Source organism: Lycorma delicatula, chromosome 1 (assembly GCF_047948215.1).
Source record: "Lycorma delicatula isolate Av1 chromosome 1, ASM4794821v1, whole genome shotgun sequence".
NCBI lineage: Eukaryota > Metazoa > Arthropoda > Insecta > Hemiptera > Fulgoridae > Lycorma > Lycorma delicatula.
Genome location: NC_134455.1, coordinates 64510569 through 64533808, shown reverse-complemented (window position 1 = coordinate 64533808; position 23240 = coordinate 64510569). Strand labels below are relative to the sequence as shown.

The 23240-nt window shown below is 29.6% G+C and overlaps 1 protein-coding gene across 1 annotated transcript in view; it reads left to right on the top strand.

The window, feature by feature from the left end:
* Positions 1 to 266: 266 nt before the first annotated feature.
* Positions 267 to 23240, top strand: part of P5cr-2 (Pyrroline-5-carboxylate reductase-like 2) — a 51557-nt gene continuing 28583 nt past the window's right edge. Inside the window, exon 1 of the mRNA XM_075355931.1 lies at positions 267 to 555. Within this exon, the coding sequence (XP_075212046.1) occupies positions 486 to 555 (70 nt within the window). The 5' untranslated portion in view covers positions 267 to 485. The remainder of the gene's footprint in view (positions 556 to 23240) is intronic.

Below are 23240 nucleotides of genomic sequence, written 5' to 3'. Positions count from 1 at the left end.
TAACTTAAAGAAACTTTCTTAAATAATTTTATTTATATCACCGGATACTATGAATATTAAAAGTAGTTATTTTACAAAAATGAATTCTTTAGTAATGGTGTCGTCATCTATTTTGTCAGTTTTGTATCAAGTTTTATTGTGCATAATTACGAAGTAAAAGAAGTAGGCGGTGCATTTGTTTGTATTGTGGCGATTATCGTTTAGAGGTGATGGTGGTAGTGGTGGTGGTGGTGGAAGTGAGTGTAGCAGTAAACAAGAACTGATGCCGGCCGGCTGATTATGACGCAATAATTGTTAGTATTCAACGGCGTTCATGTACATTAATATGCATGTTCGATGTACAATGTGTGCGCTCCTGAGATGTTTTATTTTTAGTGAATAGTTGTTGTGATAGCTTATCGCTTGATAAGCTATCATGAGAGGTCACTGGAAGTATCTATTGATCATATGTATTAGAGCAAAGTCGATTTAGTGTTTAAGTAAACATGCTGAAAGTGGGTTTTCTTGGTGGTGGCCGTATGGCTCATGCCATGGCTAAAGGATTTATCGCTGCAGGTAACCTATAATTTTTATTTACTCATTTATTATCATATTTTTCAGTTGTTCTGTAAATACATATATATTTTTTTAGTTAAGATTTATTTAAAATTTATTTATTTATTGTTATTGTTTTGTATTATGTTCTTTAACCTCTAAAATGTTATTAACAGAAAACAATCATCATAAAATAAAATATAAAAGAAAGTTTAAAGTACAGTTTTATTCTAAAATGTTAGATTTAATGTGAAATATATTGAATTCTGTATACGATTATTATTCAGCATCGTATAAAATCTGATTAAATAATGCTTGTTAATAAAATTTGTTGGAGATATCGATTACGGAGCGTCTATAGTGAGTGCACTAGTCATTAGTTGATGAGACAGCCGGCCTCCGTGACGCGAGTGGTAGCGTCTCGGCCCTTCATCCGGAGGTCCCGGGTTCGAATCTCGGTCAGACATGGCATTTTCACACACGCTACAAATCATTCATCTCATCCTCTGAAGCAATACCTAACGGTGAAATTGATGTGACAAAGAAAGTTTTACCCCATAAATCTTAGCAGAGAACACTCTCCAGTGATAGATGTTCTGTATTGTAGCTGATGGTTAGTCTGGATAGTTTAAAACAAATTTTATTTCGTGGACCGTATATAAAATTAAAGCTTTGTAAATATAGGTTTATCATGCGTTTTCAGTTTCTTATTTAAAAGTGTTCGGTTATTTTATTTATTATATTTAAATCGAAAAAATAAAAATTAATTATTTTGTAATAAACTTAATAAATTACTTACCGATTGTAATCGTAGTACTATTTTGTCTTAGGCTGAATAAAATGTTACGATTGCGTAACATTTTAACATCATTCGAAATAATGATTTTGCCTAACAGGAATTTTACACTAAATACTTCTTACAAATACAACTAATAACCTAGGGACAATTTCGTTGTGTAAAACATTTTAAATAAATATTTTGAAAACTTACTGAAAATAAATTAATAGTTATATTTACCGATTGATAGTGGTTTAAAGTTATTTTGCCCATTTTACTTCTTTGTAAAAACTAAAGGAAGTATTGCGATCGCGAATAACTTCGTTTTTCAGATATCAACGAAAATTTCCATTTTGTCCATCCGTGAATCCATTTTGACTAGTTTCGGCGTGAGTTTCTAAGTGTACGTACGTATGATTGTATGTATGTGCGTATGTATCTCGCATAACTCAAAAACGATTAGCCGTAGGATTTTGAAATTTTGGATTTAGCACTGTTGTAACATTTAGTTGTGCACCTCTGTTCTCATTTCAATCGAAATTAAAATTAAAATTTTAATTAATGAAATGTTTGGATCTTAAAGGGAAGGCCCGTCAGTTCGAATCAGATTTCATCTCATTTTGTTTTTTTTTAACTTTTTTTTTATTTATTTTTTTTAATTTAAAAATATTGATTTATTAATTATTAATCCGTGATTGTAAAAAACTTTTACAATAAATAATAATTCATTGATAATAAAAAAAACTGAAAAACATTATTTGTGATATAAAATTAGAACTAAAATAAAATAAAAATAATAGATTTGTTGAAACATCTAATTATTTAATATTAATTGAAAATTATAATTTAGAATCGTATTATGTTTTTTGATTTTCTTGGCAAATTCTTATAAAAATTGTATGTTTATTTTTTTTAAAAATCATCTTAATTATTTGACAGAAAGGTAAAATTCACTTTTTAAATTGTATTCAATTTAAAATGATTGTTGAAAATTTGTTTCACTTGTGCGTAATATGCACACGATTTCTGATGTGTCGTATAAATAAAAGTTAATAATAATTACACTATTCCGTTTAGTGAACTCCTGTATCCTGGTTACAAACATTAATTTTGACCTTAGAATAATCAGTTTTCATTATTAGATTATTTGGTAAACAATTTATTTAAAGAATAATCAAGGGGCTCTTATTATAACCTAATATCTCAGGTAAAGTTGTATAAATACTTGATGTTAATAAAGCTATTATTTTAGCAACTGTGTAACTGTCAACTTTTATTAAAGAATTGGAGGATCGTATCTCAGTTTCAGATGAAATAAATTTAATTTAAGTGCATCAAAAATGTGTATATGTAATTTAATAGACGTACAAGGAAGTCATGTGGTGTCCACATCAGATTTTTAAGTATGAATTTCAAATAAGCGTTATGTTTGTATAGATAATGAAATATTAACTGTTAAAAAAAAAATTGTTCAACTAACTGTGAATTGAACCTAGCACTTTCTGTAGATTAACCAACTGAGCTGCCATTTGCATTATATTCATCAAGTTATTCAATGTGCTTTTAGTGGTATATTCCCGTTAAAGCCCATCACGGCTTTGAACGGGGGGGGGGGGGGTGGCGACCGGAAGCGTCACAAGACGGATGTCTTTTCCTACGGAGTTGGGATGTCAGTGGTATATAATACAATGTGTGACATTTAAATAAATGTATTAAAGTAAAGAATGACTAACATGTTTCAAATGTTATGACTAATTTATTAAGTATACCTTTTTACTATGAAAAGTTACGTACTTAACACATAAAGTTAGTAAATGTTCTTCTAACATTCATTAACATCATCATCATTATTCACTAACTTCAGGGAACTATTTTTTCAAAAAAGCCCGCCTATATTAAACGGCAGCAGTTTGTAAATAGCAGAAAAATTTTAATATATTGTTGCTAAACACAATACAGAGCATTATTTAAATTTTTTCACAAAAATTAGTTCCTTTTTTGTAGGATTTTTAAAAACAATTCTAGATTTTTCAAACGAAGACACTGTTCATTACTTTTGAAAAACAAAATAATTATTTACATCATTATTTCGTTTCAGAGAAAAAATTTTGTTTGCATCTAGTCGCATATTAAAAAAAACAGGATGTCCGAATTTTTCGGATGTATTACGTACAATTAATTCCAGAGATACACCACGATTATTACTGATTTTATTTAAAGTATTAATTGTAGGTGGTGTTCTTTTTAAATACCTAAATACTGTTGACTGCTACACTCAAAACAGCAATACTTGACTATACCGTATGTTTGAAAATGAATATCGTGGTTTTAAAGCTATGGAATATTTCTCAAATTTTACGTACATTGATTATTATACATAAAATGAAAGATCAACTTAAACAATTTAATGGAAAAGTAAACACTCAAAATTACGTATTTGGGTATCAGAAAATCCTCAAAAAATATTTCAGTGTGAACAAGACTCCCCAAAACTGGATGTTTGGTGCCGTATCCCGACGGCTAATTTACGGTCCGTTCTTTTTCACAAAAACAAGTGCGTCTAGAATAAACTATCTTAATAAACTATGCTGCAACTGTGGCTCTTTCCTCAACTGCAATACGAACCACAGAACGTTATTTGGCAACAAGATGGTGCGTTTCCTCACTGGCATAACGCTGTACGTGATCGGTTGAGTGAAATTCTTCCCGACCGTTGGATTGGCCGCCAGGGACCAGATGACAGGGCTTCTTTGCCGTGATCTTTAGATTCACTCGATCTGATCAAGTGCGATATTTTATTTGAGGGGTTATAAAGGATCAAGTGTATGTGCCATAGTTACCAGCTGCCCTACGCGAGTTGAGGCACAGGATTGAAGCAGCTCTCACACCAATTACCCCAGACTTGCTGATTAAAGTATGGGATTAAACACTTCTACGGAAAACTGTTTAAATGGCTCTTTCATTTCACGTATAACTTATCAATGTAAGTAAAACTTCATAAACAGAACGTAACTTTAAAACCCCGATATTCATTTTGAAACAAACGGTACTTCTACAAAAAGATTTTTCCCGATTCTCGTTTTATTTTCAACTTATATATTTCCTTTATAAAATATATATTTATTTTATAAATATATTATATTATTATAAAATCCTTATATTATTTCCTTTATAAAATCTCATCTTATCTGTGAAATTATAATTTTAAAAAGTGACATAAATTTGGGCCTTATAGCATTTCAGTAAGTGGGACACAAATTTGTGTCTCAAAAAAAAAGAAGAAAATGTAGCTAATGAAACAAATGGGGGTCATCTAATTACAATACACTGTTTTATTTAAAAGGATGAAGTAAAGAAAGAACTATTTTAGTTACCAGAAATTATGAAATCCAAGAAAATAGGTTTGCGTCCTTCATAGTGAACGTTGAAAGAACTTTTCATCGATTTTTTTTATATCATTCAATTTTTTATTTAATTTATAATTTTATAACATAATTCAAAAGGAACTTTGACATACACAAAAAATAAAATATTTCTAATAAAAGAAGCTGTCTTTAGAAATATTTAAAAGAATTTATGTACACCATTTACAAGTTTTTTTTTTTGTATATATAATTATATCGATTTAAGAGTATATTGAATATATTTCTTTTTTAGGGTATAATTTTATATAAGAGTAAGTTTATATTTAGAAAACAGTCCAGGCATTTATGAGCAGTAAACCGTAACAATGGGTCTTAACTTGTTTGCCAAACTAAATAACAGAATTATTATACAAATTAGATTTATTTTGAAAAAAATAATGATTTTTACAAAATAGATATAAATAATAATCTATATATTATTTTACAACAGAAATTTTGTTTATAATTTTTGGGAAATATATTAGTAACTTTTGAATGAAGTAACCGTGCTATATTACAGTATGAAGTTTTTATTCTGAAAAATAAGCCGCAATAAAGACTTTAGCAGTTGAAACAGATCTCTCAACAGTCAACCTGTTAAATCTGTTAAATGTATCTAAATTTTAATAAATTGTTTGATAATACTAATTTATTTTAATTATTTGTTTAAATTATATTTTTATCCCACCGGGTTGTCTAGTGGTTAACTCGTCGTCGTAAATCAGTTGTTTAACAGTTGATCGAGTCAAAGGTTCTGTGGTTCGAATCCCAGTAAAAGCTAGTTGTTTTAATACGGATTTGATATGAGACGGTGGAAACCGGTGTACTTTGGTGGTTGGGGTTCAATAGACCACACAACTCAGGAAGAGTCGGTCTGAGTCTATAACAGCATATACCTCCCATATATGTTATACATTTCATCCTCATCTTATAGGGGCCTCATCTTATTGTCTATTGTTCACTAGTTGAACAGATAGCAACGTACACATTAGAAAAACAGAATTTGATGTGGGCACTACATGACTTCCTTGTACGCCTAATAAATTACATATATATTATATATATATTTTTTTTTTTTTGCTGCACTTCATTTAAACTTATTTCATTCGAAAGTGAGATACGATCCTCCAATTCTTTAACAAAGTGGATAGTTACTCAATTGCATTGTGGTGGACACAACATTGCACCACATTTTTTGTTGCGTCCATAACAGCATTTTATGTTACTTTATATATTAATTTTGTATCACGTCGCTCAAGTAGTTATATAGTGTAAGTGAAAACGTGTCGGATCCGTAACCATGCACACATCGGTTCGATTCCGACTTCATATACATATATTTTGTTTTAATTTTTTTTTTTTTAATTTAAAAATATTGATTTTAACGTAACATTTTTGAGTTAAAATGAAAAGTACTTATAATTTTACTTCACTAATAACGACTGATTTTTTTGTCATATCTTTTTTCAATCAGAGTTTAATAATTATTAATAAATCAATATATTTAAATTAAAGAAAAGTTTAAAAAAAGATTTTATGATTAGTTTTAAAATAATAATAGTATTGCATTTCTTGACTGATAACAACTTTAATATTTGTTTTCAAGTGCCTATGAAAATCTCTTTGAAATATTTCCTAGGAGACTTCTTTTTTTGACTAATTTTTATTTTAGTCGTTGACCGTACATTTCTGATAGAACTGTAAAATTGATTGAATTCTGTGAGTGCGTAGAAAGTTTTAAGTAAAATCAATCTATTTAGCTTCCAGTTGTGGCAAACCTAACACAAAACTCGCACGCACTTAATTTAGACATTTATCAGAGCCAAAGGAGCCAAAGCTTTTTGTTTAAAAAGAAACGAAAAGGCGTTTGCCTAATCCGTAAAAATCAAGAATGTTATATTTACAAGATTGTATATATATATATATATGTGTGTGTGTGTGTGTGTGTGTGTGTGTGTGTGTGTGTGTGTGTGTGTGTGTGTGTGTGTGTGTGTGTGTGTGTGTGTGTGTGTGTGTGTGTGTGTGTGTGTGTGTGCGTGTATGTGCGTGTGCGCGTGCGTGTGTGTGTGTGTGTATGTGTGTGTGTGTGATGTATGGTTGGTATAATTACTTAACTTCTTAATTAAATTAATATAACTTCTTAATGAGTAATAATTCAAACTCCAAAAACAAACCAGAACTTAAAATAATAAATTTTCAAATATTATTTATATTATTTCTACATAAACCTGTAGACTAAATAAATAAATCAATTATAATGCAAGTCTTCATATTTATTTTCAACAAAATGTTAAGCATCTTTTATTTTTAATTTCTTACGTAATCAATATTTGTGAACCTTGCAATCGCCAAACGTTTAAACACTATTAATTCTATCCATATGTTATCTTTTAGTTTTAAACAAATAACATTTCTTCACATCTTATTTTTCGAAAATACATAAATGCGTAATTATTGTTAATATTCTGATTAACTTTCTGTTCCTGAAATCCCGCATTTTAAAATATTAAGTCCTGTAAATGAGTTTTATTAAAATTATTAAGTTAATTTATTACTTAATAATTTACACATGTTTCTTGGCATAACTGAGAAGGTTTTTGGATATATTTTTTTTACTTAGCGCTTTTGATGGCGTCATCTTCAGAGTGACAATGAAATACATATTCGTAACAATTAAAAATTCATGTGAAAGTCTTATAAAAACGTATTAGCAATGTTAGATCTTTAATACAAACGTTTTAGTCTGTTACATATATATTCAAAGGAGATTCACCGATTGCCTGGGTCTGTTTATGCTGATGCAACACCTAATTAAATTATGACGTAATCTATACTATTATATAAAGAGGAAGGGAGGTTTTTTCGGGATAAACAAAGGAAACTACTTCATCTATCGCTACTAAATTTTTACACATGTTTCTTGGCATAACTGAGAAGGTTTTTGGATATATTTCATCTCGTAAATGTGTAATATATATGTATAATGTTGCAGCGGAGATTTGCCGGTTGAAGCACAAACTTTAATGAATTGAATTAATTAATTCTGAACTGTGAGTGGTGTCTATCGTTGTGTGAGCTTGGTTTGAACTAACTGATTATGATTATGATTTGGACTTGCAAATAAAGATATTTAAAAACCGTTTTCGGGTTTTTTTTTATTCAGAATTTTTTAAGGGGTGCGTTAGGTATATGTCGCTGTGGCTCAAACAACACAGCCAGAGATGACTGGCTGCACCTCTGCACCTGCCTCCGGTTACTTGACTAAAAAACATAAAATAAAAAGATTGACTGTCACGAGAAACTCAAGTAACCAATAGCGCGGGCGAAGCTGCGACGGGGTGCTAGTTAAATATACTTTTTTTAAATGTGCTTTAAATAATAAATTAATTTATTATTTTAATTGCTTCATATTGTTTAATCATGCAGGAACTAATGTTAAATAAGAAAGTATAAGTTCTTACGAATAAAATTAATTAATACTCTTTAGTTTCTCTATAACGGTATACAATATTTGTATACCGTTACAATATTTGTATTTCAATAGAAATACAATATTTGTGAAAAATTTGATAGAAATATTTTTGTTTACTATTTGATAAACGTCCCAACCAAACAATGAATAAAACTTCTATTTATTTATAAGTTTAACGGTATCAGAGAATACCGTTAAACTAATAAGATGTATCTACGAACATATTTTTTTTTTGGTCTGTTTTTTGCTTGATATCCAAGACTGAATAGACCGATTTGGATGAAATTTGGCAAGTTGATTTATGTTAATGGAATATTAGTATCATTCCATTGTGGTCGTAATTGTTTAAGGGCGATACGGACTTTATGGGTCCGACCTACAAATTTTACTAATACGATTAAATAAATTGTTTCATATAATTTAATTCGCCGTAGATGGCTAAGATATTTTCTTTTGTATTTGGTTTTATTCAGACTCCCCGTTGACACCTTTTTACGAGAATTTGTGATCCCATAAGCCCCCGTTTGTGAGGTTTATGATTGATCCCACCGGATCATAAAGCATATTCTTTACTTTTGTGTCGTTTCTAGACTCAAAATCACTCATTTTTTTTAATAATTAGATGATTCTGTTACATTAGTATGTAATTTTCGTTATGTGTTTGGGCAATTTTCTTTTGTCATTTTTCTTGATATTTTTATTTTGAATTAACCGATTTTTATGAAACTTTGTTCTATAACTTCTGGATAGAGTTATTTAATTTTAGATACAACTGGTCACGGAGTGATTAGATACGATTACACGGTCCCGGGTCTAAAAATTTCAATCAAAGAGTAAAATAATCTTTTGTTTTTACATAATTCTTTATGTGAATACATACACGCTAATGTCCCATTTAGTTTCAATGTTAAACAGTAATTTATTGAGAGAGGTTTCGATTGCAAGTTCTTAAGAAACTCTTTGCCATGTTTTTATTTTTTTTTGTTTTCTTTTTTAACATCTACTAATTTATACCCCGGTAATTATCTTTACCTTTTCTTTCTTTTTCCTGTTTAGCCTCCGGGAATTACCGTTCAGGTATTACTTCAGAAGATAAATGAGTATGATATATATGAATGTACATGAAGTGTAGTCTTGTTCAGTCTGAGTTCGATCATTCCTGAGATGAATGGTTAATTGAAACCCAACTACCAAAGAACACCGGTGTCCACGATCTAGTATTCAAATCCGTATAAAAGTAATTGCCTTTAAAAAGACTTGAACGCTGGAACTCTCGACTTCCAAATCAGCTGATTTTGGAAGACGCGTTCACCACTAGACCAACCTGGTGGGATAACTATCTTTACACGATAAAACATAAGAGTTCTTAATTTTGTAAATCATAAAATAATGTTTTCATGTTAGACTCAACATTTTATCAAAATAAAAATAAAATATTACCAGCAATATTATGTTTTTATTCAGGCAGTCCTCAATATTTGAACACCTAGAAAACATTATTATTTTAGACGAAATCGTTTTTTTTTAAGAGCTTTCGAAAAAATTTTCATTTAATTAATTTTTTTACAAACTGATCGTATAATAAGTATAAAAAGTAACAGTAAGAAGACTAGATTGCATTATTAAAAAAAATCATATAATTAATTTTTTCGAATTTATCCGACACCCTTGTCGGATAAAGAAATAAGAAATAACTTGATCTAACGCACCCCTGTACGTTAGATCAAGTTATTTCTTGTGTTGTTATTTTCTCTTCTTCCAATATTCCTTCATTCCTTCTGACGTAGATTTCCTCCTTTCTTCCAACATCTTTGGTCCCCTATGACTGAGACTTTTTCTTAAAACCTTAGGCCTTCGTTTTTCAATTTCGTTTTGATTTTTTGTCTGTCGGTGATGTTTTTGTGAATCTTTAGTGCTTTCCTATCTTGAGTATGGGTGAACCGGTTATCTTGTTTTTTCTGTTCACGAAGAAGTCGAAAATATTTTTAACGGGTAGAGAAGCTTCCAGAAAGATGAAATAGAGAGAAATAAAAATTAAGAATCAAGAAGAAATAGCAAAGCTACTCTTTCTAGAAAAGGACTTATAAAAACGCATAAAAGGTGGAGGCAATGAAGATTATTACGCTTGAACAATCAAAAGATAGAGTCGGGTCAGGTCAGGAGATCTAAATACTGCCGGGGATTAGCGGAGGGACAGTTTTTCCAATTCGAGTTCGATGTAGTGTTCAATAAAAGCGATCACAGTAAGTTTACGGTAACAAACGAGAGAAGAATGCGTCATGAATATTCAATTTTTGACAATGGTTCAAAAAATGAAGCTGTTCGGTAAGTTATTTTTGGACAGAAGTGACAGTATTCTATTCGTTCATAAAATGTGGGGTAAATCTTTTGTAAACAGTAAACGTGAACAATAGTTGCATAAAGTGAATTGTAGATTTGTACGAATTGTAGATTTTCGATTGTTATCTATGGTTAACTCAATTTTATTTTCTATTAGTTTTTATAAAGTGTTCAGTAAATCATAATTACTCTATTTTGGTATTAATAATTTAATTGTTATTAAATTAATTCGGTATTTAATTTAAATTGCAATTTTGTATAAATTATTTAATAATAATAGAGGAATAAAATGTTTACTTCTGTTAATTTTTCAACATCCTTGTTGAACCGCAAAAACGCGACAATATATTTAGTCAATCTGTTTTGGTTCATCCTTTTTTTTTTTTGATGTAGCAGTAGAAGTTGATTCTTCTTTTCTTAACAGTGTAGAGAGGAATCTTCGATTTTCTTGAATAGTTCTCTGTAATCAAGTTTGTTTTTGAATTTCAGCTCGAGGATTGTCTGATTATTTTTTCTTTTTTTCAATTTGTTCTTTGCTGTTTAGCGTTACCATTTCTGCTGCTTACAGAGATTCTGGTTTTATTACTTTTCTGTAGTTCTTAGTTTGGAGTTCCTGGAAACTGTCTTTGTTGTAGATGTTTTTGGTCAGTTGGAATGCTAGTTCCAGCTTCTACGTTTTGTTTTCCATCGACTTCGATTTCTTTTCGGATGCGTGCTTATCCATTCAACAAATAAATATTTATTTATTACCCTAAAATATCTAAAAGTATATTCTAAAGGTTTACGTGAAGAAAATGGTCTGATAATTAATTTTAATCTAAAAAAATCACTGTTTTGAATTTTGTTTTTATATATAGTAGTTTACGTTAACATATTTAATTTTCATATTGTTAGTGAAATTCTGGTTGAATTTTTATAGTTTACGCGGATAAATAACGAGTGGCTGAAATTTACACACACTAGAAAGTAAAAGGGAGAAAAATGTCGCACAATGCGACAGATGCGGCCACCTTGTAGTTTCATTCGCTTACTAAACTTGTTGACTCACGGTCTCAGTGTTTTCTGTCAGTTGCCGTTGTTATGGAATCGATTACGCCTGCTACATTAACCTATCTAAAACATTGTGCAGGGATTGAATTTTTAACAGTGGAAAATGAATCCTGGTAACTGTCGTCGACGTCTAGAAGAAATGTTTGTTAATTAAACTATCGATTGAACTAATAAAAGATTATGAATAGCTTGGCAATATATAATATTTTGTGCATCAGAAACCGGTAAAACGAATATTGAGGATGAATCCTGCAGTGGTCGACCAGTTTCTGTGCACCTCTTTCTGAAACATCTTAGGAGACGTGTGTGTTGCGTTCGACAATCCACGAAGCCGATAATTCTGCAAAACGATAATGCTCAACCGCACATCGTGTTCAGCCTTCGAGAATCTTGTAGAGTTGAAATGTAAACTTATTCATATCCTCGATACTCACCAGATTTTGCATCCTGCGATTTTCACGTCTTTCTACAATTAAAGATAGATCACCAGGGATGATGATTCTCTTCAATGATCGTTACATAGCAACGGGTTCCAATAGCATAACGATATACAGCTACATAACCTAGAATCCTTCCAATATTAAAAATATTTTCAACCAAACATAAAAGAAAAACTTCATCGAAAAAATCGCACATTCTCTACATTCCGGGCAGTCTTAGCTGATATTCATTCGGTAGTACGTAATTTAACCTAGGCTTTTTTTTATCTTTGTCAACAATCAGATGATTATTCCTTTCCTTTTTACTTTTACTCATTACTTACGGCTTGCTCATATTTTAAAACTCATAGAAATAAAGAAATAAGACTAAAATAATAATAATAAAATAATTTTAATTAAATACATAAACTAATTTAAAAAACAAAAAACTACAGCAATTCCAGCCGCGGAGCAATTCGTTGGTTGTGGTAACAGCATACACTAAGTAATTGACGATAAATAAACAATGGATAATTTCCACTTCCTTTATTTATATTTTAAATTACATTAAATTAATTAATACATTTTCATTTATGTGTAATACATATTGCATTTGCAGAAATAATACAATTCTTGATTATTCGTTGTTTAATGAACGAAATCGGACTGATAAGAGTTTTGTAACAATTTTTTCTATTTTTTGCTTATTATATGGAACGTTTAAACATTCTTTATTATCAGTTTTTGTATATCTATTGTATATTACACATATTTAACATTTATTTCTTTTTAAACAAAATTCTAAATTAATAACATATTTAGATAATATAAATCTTACCTTTTTTGATATCAGTATCATTTTGTTAAATAGTTTTATTTATATTACAGAAATTTTTATTTTTTGAGCAGAAGAAATGATATCTGCAAGACTCTTACCAAACAGTTTACAATTTCATTGTAATTTTTTTGGATAGCACTCTTCAATAATAAGCTGCATATTTAATAAGCTTAAGGTTAATTCATCTCTATTTTCATCCAGCCTTTCTTTCAAAAACCTTGAGTATGTCACTCATCTATCTACTTCGGTCATTGTCCATTAATCCATATCGTGATATCTTGTCAGTATTGAACTTTAATAAAAATTATTTCTTTTCCTTCAAAATATTTTATTCTTAAGTTTTATATATTGGAAATATAAGCATAATTTATGCTTATATTCTTTCCCTTATAATGATGCCTGATATTCCATTTTCACAGTTCATCAAAAAAATTCAAATAGCTGAAATTTTTGACATCTTTAAAATGTTCTATACCAATGTCTCATAAGTCATTTGAAACACTTCTTGACTGATCACTAAATATCTTCATGTACTTGGTTTTGTTCACATTTAGCAGTAAGAAGTAATTTCATTTTCAGCTTCTCTTTCTAACTTCTCAAATGCCTCGATCAGTGCACAGGTGTATACTGATAGAAGCACTGATATTGACACAGATATTTCTTGCTATTTTTGGTAGTATTAAGGATTCTTTACTATAATATCAATGTAATCAACATATGTACAAATCAGGTACATTTTTGCCATGATTTTTACCTAATAATACCATTCTTTGTTACATTATGCAGGACACTAAATAAATACTGTTAGTAGGTCATCACTCTGCTTGACTTCATAACTAATGTCGATCAATAGTGTGTCTAGTATCTCCTCTTAATTTTATATTTTATCTAGACATTTTTATCAGTACTCAATTATCAATAATATTTTTATCTTTACCAATATCTGAGATCTTTCCTTCTCAATCAGATCATTCAATATTTCTTTTCTTACAATTTTGTTGAATGCCTGCTTAAAATTCAACAAATATTGAATATTTTTTCAATATTGTAATGTTCACAATTCACCTTGACATTAATCTTCCTAATAGAACAAATAAGAACCATATTCCAGCAATCAGCCCTATTTTTATAAAATTTATCCTGAAGTCATTCTAAATACAATGTATTTTCATACGAAAATGTATTATGTTGAAAAACATGAGGTAAAAATAAAATAATATTCCAAATGACGGTTTAGTCTTATAGAACTTAGTTACCATCCTATCTCTACATTCATATATTTTTACCCATAGTGGACGGAGACGACATATGCATTTGGGGTAAGAGGTTGTGTATCTGTTACTATTTTCCTCAAAAACTACTGGACCAATTTCAATTCGGTTTTCTGCATTACATAGATATCACTTCAGAGCAGGCTCTTAAACTAGTTTTATGGTTATAAACCACCAGGGTTCACTTCAGTAAACATGTTTCTTCAAAACATCTTTGTGGATTTTTTAAATGTTTCATTTTATCACTTATTTTACTGCATTCTTATACTCATATATGTCACAGATAGGTTTCCCACTTTGCATTTCTTGCAAATGCTTTCTTTTCATATTAATAGTGTTGTTTGTTGGTTTTCACATCTTCTAAAAAAATTAATATTTCATAATATAAGTAACACACGCACGCACGCGCGCGCGCACGCGCGCGTGCACGCACACATACAAACACTATTGGGTTCTTTTGTAAATGACGACTTTGCCACAAAATTTAAAGGTGGGTAGGTTATTTTTGTTTAATTTGTCATTAACATCCTCAAAAAGTCAAAATTTACAGAAAAAGTTTTTTTTATAATATACATATTTTTTTGTGGTTTTTAATGTTTTATTTGTTTAATCTTTTTTTTTAGAAATTATAATTTAATTCGTATATTCTAACCACAGTAGTAACTGTTTTTTTTTCTGTTTTTTTTTAACTCAACTTAGAATTAATTAGAACTGTAAAATTTTTCCATAGATAAGAAAGTCCAGATATCTGATAATATCTGTTAGTTACACAGTATGGTATACCTGTTTGAAGATGGGTATTATTGAATTAAATATATTGAAAATAATCTTAAAATTTATAAAAGTGTTTGAAGTAGTTTGATATTTTATTGCTTATTGTGTACAAAAATAAAACATTCAATGGCAACCAAATCAGTATTATGTTAGAAGAGCTGTATATATTGATTATTGAGATGTCAACAAACCAGATTATAATGATTTGAATCATTTATTGCATTATTTGTGTAAATATTGATATTCTCATACCATTTTCTTTAAACAAATTTCACTTTAAAATTGATTTAAGTGACAAAATGCAAAGCAATAAAATATTGCTTTGCATTATTTTTGCAATATTTTGCAAATATTTTAATTTTTGCAATAAATATTTTAATTTTTGCAATATTTTATTGCAAAGCAATAAAATATTGCTTTGCAATAAATTGTAAAATTACTTTTTTAAGTATTTTTAATGTTTTGCATTGAATTTTTATTTTGTAACATATTTATTCAATTTTTCCATACATGCAAATATTTTATAGTTTATAATAAATATACATTTACAAACACTACCATAATTTTTTACCATCTAAATTTTCATTTGAAAAATCAAAATAATTTCGTATAAGAAAAAATAATTATTATAAATACATGAGTAAATCTTCCTTCAAAGAAAATTTAACTAAATGTGTGTAAATTAGGATCATGAAGGAAATTCCCCTGATTAAGAAAAAAATTAACATATATAATGTGCATTGTATGTAAGTGATTAGATCCTTTTTTTTCTTCTTTTGCCAGTAGTTACAATTTACAGTAACTTTACTAGATTAAGTTACAAATTTTATTATGCATAATCATTGTAAATTTTGGGTTTAAAATTAGAAAAAATTGAAAGTAATACCACTCAGTGGGATTATGGATGTAGAATAAATATGTTTTAAAGTTAAAATATTATTACAAAACAAAAATGAATGGATAATAATACCAAACCCAGTGAACCGACTGATAACTCACAGAAAAAATTCAATAGGTATGAATCTGAACTAGATTAAATTCTTAGCAGACAGTGAAGAAAAACTTATAAATGCATTGGATTTAGCAGAAAAAATATTGCTTTTAAAATTATGAGTATTTTTAAATTTTATGTGTGACAATTGGAAAATGCAGATAAAAAATACTTAGTCAATTATGGTTTAGATCTTATCTTTAAAACAGTGTAAAGAGGTAAAAGAAATATAAAGAAACTAACAAATGATTTCAAATTATAAAAATATTAAATGGCACTCAAAAGTGTAATACTACATCCATTTTCAATTTTAATGTATATGCTACTATTAGCGATTATAAAAAGTAAAAAATATCAACAATGAACCATTCCAGTTGTGTTAAAAATGCACATAAAGGTAACATAACCTATAAATGTAAATTTGACAAAAAAGAAAATAAATGCTACTACCATGATAAATAATACAACTTAGAGCCATCATCTCTACTGAAGTTAAGTGCACCTCTCTTAGAACAATATTACTACATTTGTAAAATAAAAGTAAGCTAAAATGTAATTTTTCTATGATTAATTTATTCACTAGAAGATAATAAATTTATGAGAGCAATATATCGTATATTATTGTTATTAATCTCATATAATATATATAATATCATATATAATAGATACTTTACCTATAACGTCCAAATAAAATGTATATTAGTTTATCTGGGATTATCATCCAAATAAAATTTAGAAATTTTTTTAGGTTACAAATGAAGTCCTTTTGATTCATGTAAGGAACAATGAAATATGAAACCCATAGTCAGTGTTTTAATTATCTATGATTAATGACTTAATTATTCTTTAATAAATTATTTCCTTAATTACTTACTTACAAAGTAATAATCGACATAGAAAAATAGAGTCTAAAAGCAATTTAATCACTCTAGATATTTAAAAGCAATTATAACATTAATAATTATAAGACAAAATATCTTTACAAACTACCAGATTTGTTGAGGTCCATAGAAAAACATTACTTGAATGTAACCTGTTTCAAATAGATTCAAATTTCATGAAAAAATTAATACCTTACATTAGTACCTATGATTAAAAAAAAAAAAAAATTGAAAAATATTTTGTTCAATTATAGATTTCTTTTCTCATTTTATCAGTAAAAAGTAATATATGATTATTGGTTTAGGTTTGATTTAAATTCAACTTTTTACTCATCTTATACTCATATCAAGTCATAAGACGCTCATTTTAATATTTAAAAATAGAAAAAAGTTCCTGATGAAAAAAATCACTTAAAACCAACTGAGAATAATGTAATAGTTTAATAATAATATTACTCACTAAATACATTAAAAAAATCATAGCTGTGTTATTCTGACAAATTTATTCACAAAACTTCCTAAATTACCTAATATAGTTATTTGTCATAAATGTGACACACATGGTATACACAGCCTATATATGATGGCTGTTTATTATTTATCTTATAATATTGATATTTTTTTGAAAATTTCAGTAATTAACATCCTTCACTTCATTAAAAAAATTAAATAAATTGGCATTGTATACTTAAGACAAAAATAAAATGCAATTTGTTGCTATTTTTATATGATAACAAATTTCAGATTGTGCTAATTAAAAATAAAAAAATTATTTAATTTCTCCATATAATAATTTTTATCTTAATTTCTATCATAATTACATAACTAATATACGAATCAACATGAAAATTAAATTCTTCTATGTTAAAAAATAAATAAATAGCTTTTTTATTTGTATATCACTTAATAAAGTATGGTTAATTTAATTTTTTTATCGATTGCAATATTTAATATTCTTTATACACTAAAAAAGATCATAAAACATAATACCTGAATTAAATTTTATTATAAAATTGTAATTTTCTATAACATTATATTTTCACACAATCTAGTGACACCCAAATTACAATTCTGTCAAAGTTATCAATTTTTTCTCATTCTGACAATTAACTGGACAAGGTTATAAAAATTGAAACTTAATTGCAATAATATGCAAATAAAATGAGTACTTAAATCTAAATAAAAATAATCATACATTTAAATGACTTAAAAATGGTCCTTAAAATAGTAATATTTTAAAACTTGAAAATTCAAATGTTATTTTCAATTATTGATACAGTTTTATCTTTTTTGTGTTATAATTTGTCATAATAAACAAAATACAGGATTTATATTAATCTTGCAAATTTTTTTTAGAAGTATTAAATATCTTATTTTCTTATTAATTACAGGATAATGTCCACATAATCACAATTAGTACAGGATAATCACAGTTTATGTGAAAACTGGAAAACCTTATCAAAATTCTAACCCTGAACCTTCTGGAGAAAGAATAAAATGCTATCACTGTTGCAGAGGTTGACAGAATAATAGACTGTGTAGTACTATTGTCACTATAGATTATTTTACTTGCTTCTTCCTAGTGTTAGAATAACTGCTTGCTTAGTGGTTGATGGAGCTTTTTACAATTGTTTTTTCTCAGTATATTATTTTTAGTTCTTCCAAATTTACTGGCAGTCTTTAATATTAGTTTGTTGTTTCTTTAGTGTAAATTTAGTAGTACATGTGCTTTACTCTTAGTGTTTATTAATATAGAAAATTAAATTATAGACATATTTCAATACAATCACATTAATCAAAATAATTGCTATTTAAAGAAGATAAATCAGGTCCTAATAAGCAGTAAGCCATGTATGAGTCATTGACTCTAATGGTTTCACTACCCCTAGAATATCTCAGGAAGTAGTATCCTGAATTAAATAAAAATAGAGATAGAATGCCAGTAGGATAATAAAAAATATTAGACTAACCGTACCTTAGATCATTAAAAATGTAAATAATTCTCAGAGCACAATCTCTAAATGGTTTAATTGCAGAATGAGGCTTTTTAGAACATTTTGCTGGAATGAGGGTTGAAGTTCATAACTAATTTTGGTCCAGGCCTGTGTTGATAAATTACTTAACCCTTTTCCCTTGGGTGGCCAGCAATGCTGGCCACTGCCATTTCCATAACAACCCGACATTTTTCAGTTAAATTTTGTCCTCTGAGATCGGATGTCCAGCACTGGTGGCAGTTACCATTTTTGTCTCAGCTCAGGCAGGTTTTAATTGCTTTGTCCTCTGGGATCGGATATCCAGCTGTGCTGGCCACTAATAATTTCCCTACGCACTCGATTGGCTAACACTGGTGGTCATTTGACATCTTTTTTGTATTTTAGATGTAAATTGTTCGGTTGGCTTTGGAAAAAGCAAACAACTGTTTAACTCAGTCGAGATGATGTTTTATAAGTTGGCAACACTTCAGTTTCAGTTTCGCGGTAGAAATATGTAAACATCTGCTTTGAATTCACGGGTAGTGAGTCTAACCTTACTTTATTCAGCCTATTGTGTACTGATTGTTTTAGTGCAGTTATTTATTACTCAAATGATTAATTACTGCAAATATCTGAGTTTAGTGTAAAATACTGTAAATATGTAAATTTTAGTCCATTAGTTATTCTTTCGCACAGCTATTTGGTTTGTGAATATTAGAATTAGGACATGTGTTTACTAGCAAAATGAGCAATTTACTCGATAATTCCGATGATATACAAGATGCTTTGGAAGACGAACTAGATAGTAACTATGATTCTGATCATGTGTGATATTGATTCTGACATTGGTAATCTGTTCGATGAAGAAGTACTAAATTGAAATGGTGTAAATGTATTGTCTGATGAGAATGAATTTGAAAAACAGTTTGAAGAATATAATAATAGTGTATGAACCAAGAACACACTGAAGATATCGGAGAGGTGAATGGAGAACAGTTGGAAGGAATTGCAGAAGGGGAGGAAGATCAGGTTATTGGAGACATTGAGGGAGATGAAAATAATGCTGAAGGAGATGGATGGAGAGAATGGAGTGACAATGACATAAGATTCAATAAGTATATTTATGTAAATGAGAGTTGCTTTAAGCCACTTTGTGGACAAATACCACAAACAGAATCAGAATATTTTCAATTATTCTTTACTGATAGTTTACTTACCGAGATTGTAAATGAAACAAACTGATATTCCAAAAGAAAATTCAAAAAGAAAATTCAAAAGAATTACGCAAAAAATCTATCTGGTGGTGTAGGAAAGAAGTTATGCTCCGAGAAACGAAAGGTTTCCTAGGGGTTTTAATCAATATGGGTATGAATCTCAAGCCTGAAATTGAAGGCTACTTTTCTGCAGACTACATTGACTATCAACCTTTCTTTAAAGATATATTTTCTAAGGACAGATTCCTCCAAATCTTTTCGAATCTTCACGTAAGTCCTACTCCAAGTGGCCCTGTACAAGGACATATAACACGTTCTGGGAAGGTGCGCAGAATAGTCATGTATTTGGACAAGAAGTATAGGCAATACTACGTCCCACAACAAAAAGTGAGTGTTGACGAGAGTACAGTGGCTTTTAAAGGTAGGGTTTGTTTTAAGATGTAAAATAAGGACAAACCATTAAATGGGGAATAATGATCTGGATATTATCAGAGTCAGAAACTGGCTATATTTGTGCCCTAGAGCCGTATTTAGGCAAACCTACAACCAACAACATGGACAGACTAGACTTAGGAGTCACTGCTAGAGTGGTCTTACACTTAGTGAAAAAACTGGAAGACGATTATGGTACAGTTTAAGGGCTACATGTATTCACTGATCGGCTATACACAAACTTAGACTTGGCATTAAATCTGCATGAAAAGAAAGTTCACATAACCGGCACAATTGTACGAAACAGAAAAGGAATGCCCCCTGCAGTGAGAACAACAAGAAACACAAAAAATTCACAAAATAAGTCATCAGAACGAGTTGTCCGACCAATAAAACTGAAGAAAGTGGAAATCAAAGCATACTGAAAAGAATATAAATATTCACTTCTACTCTGGAAGGTCACTAATGATGTAACAATGCTTACTACGCTGTATGACAACTCAACCCAGGTTGTAAGATGGGTGAAGAAAGGTGGACAATTGGAAATTGTACAGAAACCAACTGTTGTATGTAAGTACAATGAGTCAATGGGGGGGAGTTGGCTTAATGGACCATTGCATATCTTCATATCCCTTCATTACGAAATCAATCAAGTGGTGGCGGAAAATCTTCTTTTGGCTTATTGAAAACGTGATTGTAAACTCCTATATCTTGTTTTGTAGCAACAAATCTCCAAAATAAAAAGTGACACAAAGAAAGTTTAGGAAGCAGCTGATAAAACAGTTAGTGGGGGAGGTTCGAAATGTAAACAAAAGAGATAGACCATCAAATTTTGTTGATGAACAGCGACTGGACAGTAAATTCCATATAATGTATTCACTTGAAGAGAGAAAAACTAAAGACTGCGCTGTTTGTATTAATCGCAGTGCAGGAGGAGTTCAACGTCAGACAAAATTCTTCAGTAAAACTTGTACTGCTAATCCAGGGCTTTGTCCTGGGGTTTGCTTTGAGAAATATCATACTCAGGAAAATTTTAAAAACTAATTTTTGCAAAACATGATTTCTAACAGATATGTTATTATCTATTTCAATAACTCATAGTCCTATCCTAATATTGTATATTTAACATAAGTAAAACTCAAATATTGTAATCCAGTAATTCAAGTGTTTGAGATAAATTAAAAATCTGTTATTGCAACCAAATTTGTTATTATTTATTTACATAAGTTTCAATTATATTAGATAAACAAAAATAGGTTCAGATCATAAAAACTGGGTGGTTGCTCAAACAGAACACTTTCTGAGCTATAGATTGCCTATGCCAATATTTCATTAGGGTCTGTTAATTGTAGGAATTTCAAAAGTCAGTTTATTGCAGCAATTGGTAAATTGAAGTAATTTAAATGACTAGTTATGTGAAAAAAATGTTTAAAAAATTCACATTCTTTGTAACATAACTTTTTTTATTTTTCAATACGGAAGATAATATATTAGATTATTTAATATCATAACAAAAGCTACATCACGCATTTGTATATATTGTAATATTCGAAACAAAGTAAAACACAACCATTTATATCAAAATAAGGGGTTTTAATTTATTAAAAACAAAGTGCAATCACAATATCTTATATCTTTAAAATAAATTATTAATAAATTGGGGTTTTAATATCTATTAAATACCCAAAACACATTCCGAGCTGGGGGGGGTCAAGAGTGTAACATGGCATTCAAGCTCACAAATAAACCGCCATGACCAGCAGTGCTGGCCGTCTGATCTCATAGGACATTATCAACTGTTCAATCAATGATCTGACGCAGAAATAGGTGTGGCCAGCAGTGCTGGCCACCTGATCTGAGAGGACATTTCTTAAAAGTTACTTCTCCAAGAGGAAAGGATTAACATATAAAATGTTAATCCTTTCATATAGATAGATTATATTTACAAAAATAAGGATTGTACAAGCACTGTATAAAATATATTTTGATTGTACTTGCAATTTGGTCTTCATGATACAATTCAATCAAATCATATTTTAGGACATCATTTTAGAGTACACCCTCTATGACTCATGAGACCTTGCCATTGGTGAGGGGGCTTGAGTGCTCAGTGATACAGAGTAGCTGGACCAAAGGTGCAACCACGTCGGAAAGGTATCTGTTGAGAGCCAGACTAAGGAATGATTCCTGAAAGAGGGCAGTAGCTCTTTCAGTAGTTGTTAAGGGCGTAGGTCAGGACAACTTAAACGGCCATATCTACATTACTCAGTCCTCTGAGTACTGCGCAGCTGAAAGCAATGGAAAACTACAGCTGCTTTTTTTTCCAAGAAAATGTTGCTCTCTGCATTTTCATATAGCAATGATGGAGGCACCTTCCTTGGTAAAATATTCCGGAGGTAAACTAGTCCCCCGTTCGAATCTCCAGGTGAGGACTACTAAGGAAGGGGTCACCAGAAAATTAAAAAATAACATTCTATGAGTCGGAGCGTGGAATGTTATAACTTTTAAAAAAGTTGGTAGGTTAGAAAATTTAAAGAAGGAAATGGATAGGATAAATGTAGATGTAGTAGAAATTAATGAGGTTTGGTGGGAAGAGGAAAACAACTTTTGGTCAGGTTATTTTAGAATAATTAACTCCGCTTCAAATAATGGGCAGGCAGGTGTAGGTTTCGTAATGAACAAGAAGATAGGGAAGAGAGTAGAGTATTTCAAAATGCATAGCGATAGAATCATTAATAAGAAAAAATCAAAACCTAAACCAAAAACAATTGTTAACGTCTAAATGCCTACAAGTGCCCATGATGATGATGATGAGGTAGAGTGTGTATATGAAGAAATTGAGGAAGCAATTAAACACATAAAAGGAGAT